This window comes from Ostrinia nubilalis, chromosome 3 (assembly GCF_963855985.1).
Source record: "Ostrinia nubilalis chromosome 3, ilOstNubi1.1, whole genome shotgun sequence".
NCBI classification, from domain to species: domain Eukaryota; kingdom Metazoa; phylum Arthropoda; class Insecta; order Lepidoptera; family Crambidae; genus Ostrinia; species Ostrinia nubilalis.
Window position 1 is genome coordinate 6,352,239 of NC_087090.1, and position 14,042 is coordinate 6,366,280.

The 14,042-nt window shown below is 36.6% G+C and overlaps 1 protein-coding gene across 2 annotated transcripts in view; it reads right to left on the reverse strand.

Annotated features, from left to right (window-relative positions):
- LOC135088272 (T-box transcription factor TBX20-like) overlaps window positions 1-13,226 on the reverse strand; it is a 47,222-nt gene extending 33,996 nt beyond the window's left edge. For both annotated transcript variants that reach the window (XM_063983148.1, XM_063983147.1), the window contains exons 1-2: window positions 12,722-13,226; window positions 5,610-5,895 (exon numbers count right to left, since the gene is read on the reverse strand). In XM_063983148.1, the coding sequence (XP_063839218.1) occupies window positions 5,610-5,895; window positions 12,722-13,031 (596 nt within the window). In that variant the 5' untranslated portion in view covers window positions 13,032-13,226. The remainder of the gene's footprint in view (window positions 1-5,609; window positions 5,896-12,721) is intronic.
- Window positions 13,227-14,042: the final 816 nt, after the last annotated feature.

Sequence of the window (14,042 nt, forward strand, 5' to 3'; positions counted from 1 at the left end):
CACCAAAATGATAGCGTCTGTACTAAATGGGATAATACTAAAAGGAAATATTTGAATAAGTGGCTGCCCCGCTGAATGTACGCTGCCCAGGGGAGCGAGGGCTATGAATTTGCTCGTATAATCGCGAGTGTAGAGGCGGATTTTTCACCCGCGAACTATCAGTGCGATTGGCGGAGGCGACACGCTGGCATTGGTAAATGCGCGCCTATTAGGAGATTAAGCGTTGACAATTACGCCGCCGGATCGCGATCGTATATCAACAATTATCGTGCTAGTGCGACAAATGGACAAATTGCTACGTATGTAGCCCGTGCATGGTACCTGCACATGATAGCCCTATCTACATATACATGTACACATTTCCGCGGCCATACGTGCAGGTACCCAACTAACTTTAGCGGTTTAAAATCACTGCTTGGGTAGAGTCGTCATCTAAAAGAAAAAAAGAGACCCTTTCTTCTGTAATACGATTAAAAACGTAGATTGAAGCTTAAAGCTCTTAAATAATATCAATCAAACGTGCATGATCAAAACTAGAAATAAAAATAAGACATTTGAAATCCAGGATAAATTATTTCACACCACTCAAATCATAAATAACATTATTGTCTTAATCTAAATGTTAGACATTTCAAAACAATGAGACGTTTGATTTCTAAAAACTAAACCAGACGTTTCAAGAAATTAGAAGTGAGAATAAAATATTTTTGTTTGACATACTCAATCCAATCATTATTAATCTAATTTGCAGATCAAAGAGTCTCCGAGGAAAACACGATTTAGGAGACAAGTATTACGGCACTCAGCACAACGACGCGTTAATATTTTAAATCTCGATAATTTATTGCGATTTGTCCGAATTTGCAAAGTTCAGGGAGCAAAGAATGTTTGCTTTAATATTTTATGAGATAGATTTATGATGGATAGAATGGTGGTGAGAAGTAAATCAAAGAGCCGGTAGTCTGCCAAGTCCGCGGCTGCGATTAAAGCGTCGGGAGCGTCGCTGCGCCTCCGACGCGAGCATTCTATTATGAATACATGTTAATTTAAAACTATTCGCGCGCGATCGCCGACTGAGTCGTAAAACAGTAATAGAGATTAAAGCGATTTCTGTTTAAAATGTTATAAAAGCCGAATAGATCCATTTCAGATTATCGAACCGGTACAGTTTTGGTGAAAACCCATTATTAAGTTAGAACCACCGTTTTATTGGCTCTAAAGATTCCTTTAACGTCGTTCGAATTTATAAAAGTGCAAACAAACTAGTGCATCAGCCGGACAGTTAGCTCGTAAAAGCTGATCCAAAGCCGCGCAGCCGACAAACATCAAAATATTTGCAGAGCGGATGAAAAATGGGTCCCTCCTGAATAAACTAAAAGAGCTGTGCACAATAGGGACAGGTTTTAAAACGGAGCTTACCGCGAGCGCCCGATTAGCATGGCAACTAGCGGCCGACAGACAGACGTGAAATATTTACATTATTCTATTACGCCTGTTATGTTAATCTCCGAGGGGTTAGTGCAGCGAATGTACTTGGATTTATAGAGCGCTGCATTTTTACCCTGACTTTTTAATAAGTGGTTTTTAACGAAAACTTGGTGCAATAGAAATCGTAGTCACCCTGTATTACAAATACAAGTTTGATACAGTTTACAACTGGAAAAATAAAAAAGATTCTTAAACAAGAATCGTTACATATTTACAAGCTCTATTAGAAATTTTGTATAAGAAAATTAAGAATTGCGAACATCACTAATTCTGAAAATATTTTGAGCGGTACCGTACTTAAAATTAAATAGCACAGCTCGTAATGGGACGCTACGCATCCAAGTCAACAGTCTCAACGCACATTCGCGCAACATTATTTGACGATTTGGCAGATCTCTGTGGGGCAATTCAATTACAGTGAAAGATCCCTCATAAGCGAATCGTTTTTCCGAGTCATTAATTTTTTCGAACGACACGGGGCTCTGCGTGATATGGCGGGGTGGGTCCAGGCGGCTATCTCGCGAGATAATACTGATTTATGCGGGCAGGCGACGCTCGCGATTCGTCGCGCACCGTCGCCGCGACACGACGCGACGCTGCGATCGCATCATCGCGCGTCAGTTTGTTTAGCCGCTTCCCGCGCCCGCCGTTCATTTGTGACGGTTAGTTGGCGAGATTTATGCTAATCGACGAGGCCGACTCGGATAAGCTCGCGTGACGGTGTGTGGCAAATTGTCTCTCATTGCGATTTCCGAAAGCCCTTTGTTGGGCCATGCGGCCGATCTTTTGTGACGGCACCGGAGCCAATCCGCTGATAATGACGGGTAAACTCCCCAATGATCAGCGTTTTATGAAGAAGTAACTACACCCAGTAGTTTGGTATCAAACGTCATTTTTACTGCGAAGACTAACGTGAATCGACACAATAAACATGCATACGGAGTGTTCTGGGCCGCTAAGTTCGAAAATAATACGACTGGCATATATTTCCAGATGTCGTATTTTATGGTGCGTGGTGGAAAAAACTGAATGCTCGAGGCGTCGTTAACTCGAGAACATTATAAGGAATAAATAAGTGAGGTATTAATACGACTTTATAGTCCGTGAAAGAGCCTTCATTGTTTTGAGTGTGCCCCGCCTTTGTTCGAATTTATTTCGAGGTGACGTATTTAGCATTAAATATTTCAGGGCGTGCTGTGAAATGTGCACCGGTCCTCTAATTAGGCCCGCGTATGAATAAATGACTATGCGACTAGAGCGCGCCGTTGGAACTATGAACACATTCTGGAAATACGGTTGTGTTTTGTTTTGTTACTTTCCTAGATAAGGGATATGGGGCTCCAAAAAGTATACTTATAAGTACATAACACGTGACGATGCTCTACTATCTCAGAAGTACACAGTTGTACCAATTTTGTCTTCATTGAATAAGCTCATGGCTATTTCGTAAAAGGATTCCATTATCTTTCATGTAATAAATTAAGCTCATTTTATAACAAATTGCAACTTCCACCCCTTTCATATCGCAAGATTTTTTGAAAGTTTACCTGAAAATCAACCCATTAACAAAATATTTGTGGTAGCAACAGTTTCAATTGCGGTCTCTTGTCTAAGTAAGCGTTCGTTATCAAAAGATTAGGTGGGTGAATTTGTCACGATCGGTGGGCTGTCGTGTTGATTTACAGCGCGCGCGATAAGCCGCGGCGACGCTGCGACGCGTTGCCGTTACAATTCGATAACTTTCATGTACAAATGATAAAAATGTTTGCCTTTGTTAGACTTTTGGGAAGGCAGAGATGTAGGTTTACAATTGGCGATAACCCGCAAATAATTATATTTTTCAGAAAACGTTATCAAGGTGGTTTTAAAGCGATGTAAATTACGTATACTCATTTTATTCGTTCTAGTAAAGCTTGTAAAGACGTTATGCCTATTTAAGAAACATTTATCTGCTATGTTCTCTCGTTCTCGTTGTCTCGTTTTAAATGTTAAAATAAAAGCAAATAGTACTAAATATGATAGGGATCCTTTTTAGCAATTAACTAAATGGCAGCTTTTATGTAGTGCCATAGGACGTCCACTGCTGAACATAGGCCTCCCCAAATGCTTTCCATGTTACCCGGTTGGTAGCGGCCTGCTTCTAGTATTTAATTGTATTTATTTATGTAAGCTTTTGCACATAAAACTGATGATGTAAACAGTGGCGGACGGTGGGTCAAGCGCACTTAAACATATTTTAGCATTAGGGTTTTAGCTCAATCAATGCTAAACCCATTAATTAAAGAAACTCAGTACTTATTTACTCTAACCAAACTCACTAATTTTGAAATAAAGGCAATCAATTTTTCAGCGAACGTCGTCGCCAGTTCTGTTTAAACGGTTTTTGGTCGTATAAAGTGGTCCGACCACCTCTGAGCCATCGGTGGCGAGCACGGAGGCCGATTGGCCATTGTTCGCGCGCCGCCACGCCTCGCACCGCTGCTACTGAGCCACCTACCTTATCGAGGTTGCTGGCAACTAGGGATGTTCGGTGCGTAACCGAAAATATCCGGAAATAACCACAAACGGTGTTTATGCGGTGAAGTTTAAATACTGGTTAAGGTATTTTCTGTTTAACCCATCAATCCCCAAATGATCGCATATTATGAACAATATGAACATTATTGAACATGTAGGTAACAATTGGTTTTATCTATCGTGTCTGGATTCGCAAGACTTGTAGGGCTACATAGTTTTTGATGGTATAAAGTAGATCAACCACCTCTGAGCCATTGAGCATAGAGACCGATAGGCCACTGTTTGCAAGCCGCGACGCCTCGCACCGCTGCCACTAAGACACCTACCTTATAGATGTTGCTGCTAACTAGGGATGTTCAACGTAACCGAAAAATTTATCTGGTAATAACCGCAACCGGTTATGCGTTGAAGTAGGTATATACCTACTGGTTATTTTAGTTTATTTAACGTAAGTATTTAAAGAAATATGAAATATATCACCGGAAGCTATAATTATAAGGTACGTGTAGCTAGATAATTCATGAAAATGAAGGTGCCGACCCCTGAAGCATTAATTTATAGTTTATTTACTTAACCTTATTCGTTTAATTTCTTAACCTGGATGTAGAAACGTTACTTAATGCCTCATCGAACGCAGAGTAGCCGGCAGCGGAGCAATAGATATTATGCATGGTTTGTTTAATTAATAATATACTTTTTATAATTCAAATAGAATAATGTTATAGGTATTAACCGCGTTTTATAGCGGGCATGTAAGCTTATACGTTTTTTGAACTGATCATGTGTGCGTAATTTCGTATTTCTCCCTGATTTTTAAGCCTAATTGTCTACCAACGAGTCTCTACCGCCTGTCTATCATCTTAACACAGTAGTGTTAGTACACAGGGCAGCAGTCATGCGCGGTTTTGTTCTCTATCGAACCATTTTGTATTTTTATGTAGAGCTGCAGACTGTTAAGGAAAGAGAAACTAGCTGGAGATTCCTGTACTGAAAGTATTTATATCCTGGGCAGTGGGACCGATGCTTTATGCCGGAAATGTATCGGTATCTCGGTATCCGAATATCCTCAGTCGTAACAACTACTCTTCCCTACTCAAACAATGCAAGGCTTACCTTGTAGTTTTAATTTCTCAGTGACTTCGGAACAAAGCCTAATAACCAATCAGATTCGACGATTACACAATCATGCGCGTTTTACCGTACTGCGCCGATTTATTATGGACTGATTTTGATTTCTTAACCAGCAGTTATTAAGGCTACCTCATTCAAAGAACGATTTACTCGCATCGAAGTATTTGTAAACTTTTTAATATGAAGATGGTACGTCGTAGGTACGAGTATTCTATGTTACTGTGTTACCTACGTGTTACTGTGGGTTAAAACGACTGAAATGACAACCCTGGTGTCATTTAAATAAATAAAAAGCCACCATAGACGTCAGATATTCACAACCGTAACACTATGACCACGTAGACCAAATTATAACCTCTGAGTTCACTCCTTAGGTAACCTTGTGATAGAGGGAGTAACCAATTCACGTTTGTTCCTCTTTAAAAAAAAATCTTACATAAATGAAAAAAAAATCGCAAAAAGTTAAGACATACCTCCCAGTTTTGGTGATGATCATCTCCGTGCCGAGTTCGTTAAACTTGTCCCATAGTTCCTTCGTTTCCAGATGGCACTGTATATGCCGCATCTCCTCGCTCGACCACCGCTCGGCCAGTTGAGGATTCCTTGGGGGAGGGGAGAGTGCTCGCGAGCCGCTCGCTGCTCCGCTCGCCGAGCCAGCTTCCGAGGTTGAGGACACGTCTACGGGGGAGTCTCGCTCGTACTCCGCCAGAGGGGGCGAGGGAGACCCTGACGCTGATGCCGTCGCGTCTACGAACTTTTCTGGAAGTGCGAAGTATGCAGTTAGGTAAGGTTCTACTACTGTAAAAGAATTCATTGGATATTATAATAATATTTAACAATAATTTCTAAATAAATAAAATTAAGTCTTAAACATTTAACTCAAACAAATAATAATTTGCTCTCAGTAATCTGCCTTCAAAAACTCGCTTAAATAAAATGTCAAGGAGTTGATATCAATAATAATTGTGATTCATGATTTTCATTTTTCGGGTTTTACTCGCAATTCTGCTGGGAAGGAACGATATGCAATTTGATTTGAGTTTGTAATTTTGCAAAAGTCAATTAAATGAGCAAATAATAAATAATGTATGGTTCGCTTTTAAGGAGGACCAACTGAACTAATTAAGATTTTGTATTAATTAGTCAGCAAACTAAACAGTTTAACATATTTTGGATAATAAATATTTAATTACAAATCATTAGATTACTTTGGCAAACTCTACTAACCTTTTAATTATTATAACAAGTGAGTGCTCTGCATGAAATTATAAACTACTTTTGGAGGTGTAAGCCACGAGATTAAAACCATAATTATCTTATTTCTCTCCAAGTAGCATCGTAATAGCCGTAAATAAAAAAGAGGGCAAAACCAATTCAGGAAAGTTTAAGCTATCATGAACTTCGTGCTACTGCAAGCATCAGATTATCATAGTTAAGGATAATTTACGTCTAAATCTAAAGTATCCAAATTGTACAATTTAGTAATAATTAGCTGATGTCAACACGCATGGCAAAAATGTTATGTGTATTTTATGTAATAGTTTGTATGTTACCGGAAATGTGTACCTATAATCCGGCATTCTCTATAATATCTAGGCAATGTATAAGATGCCTAAAATGTTCAGGTAATGTATGAAATATTATTCATTTTATACATTGCCTACGTATTGTATATGTTACAGTCAAAACACATAATCGGTCAAAACCACTTTTGACTGGAAACATCATTCAAAAGTGATATTTACCAAGAGTAACAGTCAAAACCACTTTTAGCTGCAAAAAATGAGTCTAAATTCATACAAAATATACTAATGATTAGTGAAAATTACTAGGAAAGCATCACAAACCTTTATAAAGTAAAATTTTTGTATGATTTGTACATACAACATGATCATATCTACCTTAGGTACCACAGTAATGTTGCTTTTTATTTCTTATCGTATTTTTAAGAAATCTAGGTATATTTGTCATGCAAAAGAAAAGAAAAATCATAACTTTGTATGAAGTTTGGACTGATTGGTAAAATTTTAAATAAGATGAAAGAACTTTTGACTAATTATTTGCAGTCAAAAGTAGTTTTGATCGATTATGAGTTTTGACTATAACTATACAATACCAAATGCGCAGCCGACAATGTGTTAAAAGACTAGCAGGGTGGAAACGATAAGTGATCTCACTCGATTATTTCTAAACTATACAAGATATTGAAAAAGTGGTTTATAAGAGTTTATTATTTAATAAAAAAAACACTTCTAACATTGTGTGTCTGGCATATATTTATTTAGTACTAGCGGCCGCCCGCGACTTCGTACGCGTGGATCCCGTTTTACCCCCTTCATCTATCTTACGCGGTTTAGATTTTTCATACAAATGTTTTTTCCCGCTAACTCCCGTTCCCGTGGGAATTTTGCAATATCCTGTTGTAACTAAGCTTTAAGTTTACTAAGGTACCTGCAAGCCAAATTTCAAGCGTCTAACTTAAGCGGTTTAGATTTTACATACAAAAGGATTTTCCCGCTAATTCCCGTTCCCGTGGGAATTCCTAAGTATACTATAACCTGCCCAGGAGTATGAAGAATAATTGTACCAAGTTTCGTTAAAATCCGTCGATCAGTTTTTATTTCTATAAGGAACATACAGACAGACAGACAGACAGACAAAAATTTTACTGATTGCATTTTTGGCATCAGTATCGATCACTAATCACCCCCTGATAGTTATTTTGAAAATATATTTCATGTACAGAATTGACCTCTCTACAGATTTATTTTAAGTATAGATGGAAGCTGGAAGCATTGAATTTTCGGTTAGATCCGGTTTAATCTGTAACCTATTATTGGTACCGTTTGAATGAGCTTATGAAGCACTTTCAGGATCAGTATCTAACTAGTTTTTGATATCTAGTATAGTTTAGAAATAATCGAGTGAGATAACTTATCGTTTCCACCCTGTATTCTCGTACAATGTAGTTGATGAAAAAGTATATAGAGCTTTCTCTATCACACACTATTAATTATTGTTAGAAAACCACTTATTTATCATCCACCAGAAACATAATGTGCAAAGGCTTTATAAATGGCTGTGATATTAATAAAAAATTGGTTAAGCATTTTATGTAGAGCCAATTACACTAAAAATAATAAGAAAAGAGTTATTGAAATGTCGTACATAATAATCAATTAGTTATAGAATAGCAAAAGGAATACAATTGCGAATGTTTTTGTTACTCAAATAGGTACGCTTTTACGACTAAACTTATTTGTAGCATGTAATGTTAAATTGAATATTTTGTAGAGCGGTTTGCATAATGAAACGTGGTCATGTGGCTTTCATACAATTCTCAGCTCAGCAATGATTCCTAGTAATAATTTGCCTCTAATTTTTATTTAAATACCTACTTATATGAGGATTCTTTAGGAATTAGGCAGTGTACAATGTACATGTATTTGGTCAGCTGTGTTACACATGAAAATCAGTGGTTTTAAATTGTAAGACCTACTGCCATTTTCAACTAGGAAGTAAAATATTAAAGTTTTTGAACTAATCTCAAAGCTTTTTTTAACTACAACGAGCTTTTGGCCTGCATTTCAAAGTTTCAAATCAATTTCCTTAAATTAGTTTACTTTTATAAAATACTAATACCGAAACTTTTTTAATTCATTTTAAACTTTCGTACTTTAAACGTTGTATAATTGAATTTACTTTTTTATTTGGTTTAGGTATATCTTGTAGTGGGCTACAAGTAATTTTAATATTCACGGCATCATATTTAATCTACACTAATATTATAAAGAGGAACTATTTGTTTGTTTTTATTGAATAGGCTTATAAACTGACTGATTTGAAAAAATCTTTCACCATTAAATTCCTGCATTGTTTCCGATGAACATAGGCGGTACAAAATTCGCCTGGGTCAACCAGTTTTGTATTAAACAAAAAGTCTGCATCAGTACGATCAGTAACTACTGGTATTATAAAAGTTAACTAAAGGTCAACAGTAGCTCAGGATTAAACCCCCAAATAAGATCTCATTTAAGACCAAAGGATCCATCTACGGTCACGTTCTAAGTAACACTGACAACCGCAATTGGACTGTTAAGCCTGACCAACGATACCTTGACTCTAAAGAGCAGTTCTTAACTGTCATTTACTATAATTTAGTGGTCATTGACAATCATAGTCACGAGTTGGAAATATTTCCGTGATGTGATAAATTGTTTGTGTATTAGTTAGATGAGTGGAGAAAATTTCCATAAAGGAAATTGTCGAAATATACCTACGTAGTAATTGTCTTGTTGGATAAATTTTTGAAAAGAAAATTCTTGTTTTAAGTTTTACAAGTAATACGAGTAATGTTACGCCCGTATTTACATACGATGTTTGCTTAAGTGAAGCAGCAAATCGAACGCAAAGCGTTGAATAGAGCTCTGTGATTGGTTCATGTGTCACCCTGTGCGTCCACGCGCACTGTGAGACCTAATAGTAATGTTTGTGAATACGAGCGTTAGACTCCTACTAAAAGCGGTGATTTATAAGTAAAACATACATACATAAATATTATTGTTTCAAATTATTACTGACCCTTAAAATGCATCCTCCCCCAAAGTACACCCTCACCATTTTGTTACATAGCGGTCCCCCGACGGTTATTCGTTCTAAATTACACGTGTTCAATAAATAAAATAGATGAATATTAAATATTGGAAAAAAATGTTATGCATAATTAACTAATGTAATTCTAATATTGTATCTATAATGACAATCGATTGTCATTAATTTGAAAGCCCTGACCATTCGTAAAGTAAATAATAATATTAGTAATAACTGAGTAGGTTCCATTTTTTATAATACTTTTCAAATAACACAAACCGAGGAAAAATATTACGTTTATTTTACGATAAATTAATTATTAATACAACCGGCAAACGATTGATATACGAGGTTGTTATTGTGCTATGTGTACAAGAGCTCAAAGTGCCACTTCCGCATTAAAAATTGTTCAACTCAGAACCACTTTCAGAATTGGAGAAAAACGCGCCGTAATGATGTTACAGCGGCAATTTTTTCGATTGTTCTTTGGCGTGGAAGAAAATGTACTTTGAGTCCGTTGAAAAAGACTGACAGTCGCTTGTCACGGAGGCACCCCATTCAAACTGAGTAGACAGGTTATTGCGCGGTTGCAAACGTACTGAATATTTGTCTTCGTGTAAGTATCGACCCATTGTATGATTGTCATAATGAATATACATCTAAAATGTATATAAAATTGTTGAGTCACAGTGTTTGTAGCAAAATTTCTCCGACCGGCTTGACCGATTTTTATGAAATTTTGTGTGTATATTCAGTAGTTCTGAAAATAGGACGTAAACTATTTTCATTACCCCTAGGTGATTATGTTTTTTACAGCTACTACGTATAGTATCTAACTATGCAACAAATAAACTACATACTTATACACGTACCTACGTGGTCTAGTAAATTGAGTTTTTTTGTATCAAAAAATAAGATTTCAGATTCTCTTTATTATCGGAAACAGTTGATTTTAAAAACCTGTTTCATGTAATTAATACGATTGTGCTAATTTATTTATCTGTTTTTAACTGTTTTTGATTTCTCGCTGCGTATTTAATTAGTTAATGAAGTATTGTTTATTTTTCGTTTTAATTTTTATTATTATTTATTAGACGTTAATTTAATTTAATTTAAATTTATTTGTTTATTAGGCAGCAGTTGTTTATTTAAATGTAAAGCAATTTTATGTTAATAAATTTGACATATCCGTAACGTTTAAGCGATTCGAAGAAAGCGATTTACAAGTATTTATTTATCAGTAAATAATGTTTGATGTTGGGCAATGTGCGGTAGGCCTTACAATTAGCAATAAGTAAAAATTATTATACTGATTGATATTAATTAATTAATCATGTAGGATTGCTGGCATAGCTGGCATATTCTGACAAACCTAACTTTAAATCTTACATAAGACCACTTAAATGTTTGACTCTCTTACAGGCTCTTGGTTCGATTCCCAACACAAAGCGTCGGTCACGATTTCGGTTGTCATGTTGAGAATAATTAACCATAGCATTATGTGTCACATCACAAATATTGTTTGTTAGATAGTTTGATCTTAATGTGAAACAATGGTTTAGCTTTGTATTTAATGCAAAATGTATAATTTTCAAACCACTGAATTTCATGGATAGTTATAACACCGCATACCATATAGATACTAGGCCTAATTTAAAAAAAAAGATGTATGTACCGTCTTCTTAATTTTCTTATAACAGTATTAGAATTTAGCTCTATATTATATTCGTGCTAATGTGTATTTTTAAAATAGTTTTATCACAATTTGTATTGCTTTTTTCTTTCTCAGAAAGGGTTTTCGAAAACTATAAATTTAACTTAGATAATAATAGTTTTTTAGTCCAAATATAACAATAGGTATGTCTAAGTATCGTTACTTGGATTTATAAAAACGTTTTTCTTAAAAGTTTCTTGTAAGAACAAAATTACAAAATAAAAATATTTATCTAATGGGTTTTATTCTACGTTTTGGCTGTGCATTGAATATGGATGGGTAGTGCCAAGATAAACGATTTTCTAATGTAGAGTTTCAGTTTTTATTTACAAAAGTTTCAATTTATTTTATTAAATAAAATATGGTAATAGTTTTATTACTATTACCATACTACTTTTGCATACTCGATATTTAAACTTACAACAATAATAATTTTCAACAAAATTCATTCATTCATATTGATTTTTGCCTTTTTCTTGATGCAGAACAAAATGCTTTTATAAATATTTACCATTTTTTATTGTTACTTTACACAAAATAATTATTAGCGAAATCAGTTGAAAGAAAGACTTGAAGTGATAAATAAATAAATAGAATTAACAGTTAATAATTCATCACAAATCTTAAATCATCATTTTCTCGATCAATAACACATTAAACTCGTGCTAACGCTATTATTTGATTTTTCAATTTTTAATTGACTTTCATTTTATAAATGAGTTCTCTGATTTTCAGCTGACCCTTTTTTATGTTTCATATTTTTGTGTTATAGATAAGATTTATGAGTCATCTTTAGAGTTGGTAAAAAACAATTAATTTGTCTTATTCAAACTTTTATATTTTTAAGCATTAAATTACGATAACTAAGTCTGTGTTTTGGCTTTTCATTTTTTGCTTTAAATTCTTAAAAAAGTTTCCATATTAGTTTCGGTTGGAAACTAAAATTATTTTTTATTTTTATGGATTGTATAAATTAAAGTTAACTTTTGAAAGTGGATAATAAATATTAGATAAACCTACCTTTATTAAGTGCTAGTTAGTGAGCAATTTTATTGGCTCTACATAAATATTACCACCTAATACAGTTTACTTCAATTTCATTTAGATACAATTTTAAGAAGTCGCTTACTAACTGAGACTGCAAAATAAGAACGTTTTCATGTTTGTATAAACAAAACAAAACTTTGATATGGCAAAGGTAGAGCGCAGTCCCAAACTTTTGCTCACAACTTTTCTCCAGCACCCAGTGCAATAAAATTATCAGAACAGATGAGCACTCACCAAGTGGCATGAGCGTGTCTTCCCTGGGGTCCCTGTGGCGCCTCCTCTCCCGCCTCTCCTGGCGGTCGCGGGCCATGATGGCGGCGATGGAGAAGTCGGTGGCGCAGGGCCGCGCGGAGCAGTCCTCCTCCATGGGCCCGCGCTCCCGGCCCTCGCCCTGCAACAGCATCAAGTTGGCCTCCGAGCCCAGCCTGCCGCCCGCCCACACGCCGTCACCGTCCGAACATCCCATCGAAGGAACCAAACGACATAATCTCTCCAACTTCAAGCCCAACTCTCGTCTCGACGCTATCTTGACCTCTTCCACCATTCACCAACTTTCAAAGTTTACAGTTCCCAATTTTCACGCTACAAATTAAACACAAACTCTCGAAAGTCCTATCAAAACACCGCTCGAAACGCTCAGCATCAGTCACGCTGTCGGCGCTGAGATCGCAAGTTTCGGAATAGTGTTAAACTTTTTACGCGGCCGTCACGCGGCTAGAGCGGACCGCTGCGAGTTGGCGCGATGTCGACTCGACTGAGGCGGCGGCGAGCGAGGCGGCGGCCGCAGGGAGGGGCCTGCATCGCCGCCCTATACCACCACACTCCGACCACGCACACACAACCGCTTTTTTTATTACCTACTTCTTTCTTATTACGTCCGTCCCGCTCGCGCCGGCCGCGCTCCTCGCGCCCGTCCCTCTCGCGGCGAGTTTTTCTCCGCGCGATAACTATTGAAATTCGCTAAATGGCTCACCGCGGCGCGGAAAAGGCTCTCTCGTTAAACGGTGAGTTGATCGTATCGAAGTATTTATTCGCATTACTCGCTGCGCCGACGCTTCGCATCAGTATTTATGCACTGTGAGAGCTCGCCGCCGCCAATGGGGCTGGCCCGTCGATTACTCGCATGAGAATATTCGCGGTTATAACATTATGAATAAATAAATAAGTTCATAGTTTATTACACGATGCAAATGGCTTCAAGCAGACTGGCTATTACGGGATAACAACACTAATGGGCTATGATTAACTGCGATCGATACACATAAGAAAGTTTTTTATGGGGGTAGAACAAGTTTCTGCTATGAGATTTTTACTTTGTCCCGCTGTGAACCATCTTATGTAAATATTCTTTATGAAGAGTTCGTGAAGTACATAAATGGATTTATGTATAAAATTAATTGATTTAGTTATTAAATAATTATTTACTAAACTTGAAACCTGGAAGACTGGTAAAAAGTTTACGTTTAAGAAAAATATCTCACTTTTAACACCAGGTGCGATTGCAGTCAAATACTGCTTTGTCATGTATAAAAAAAATATGGGCCTGAACGTACTG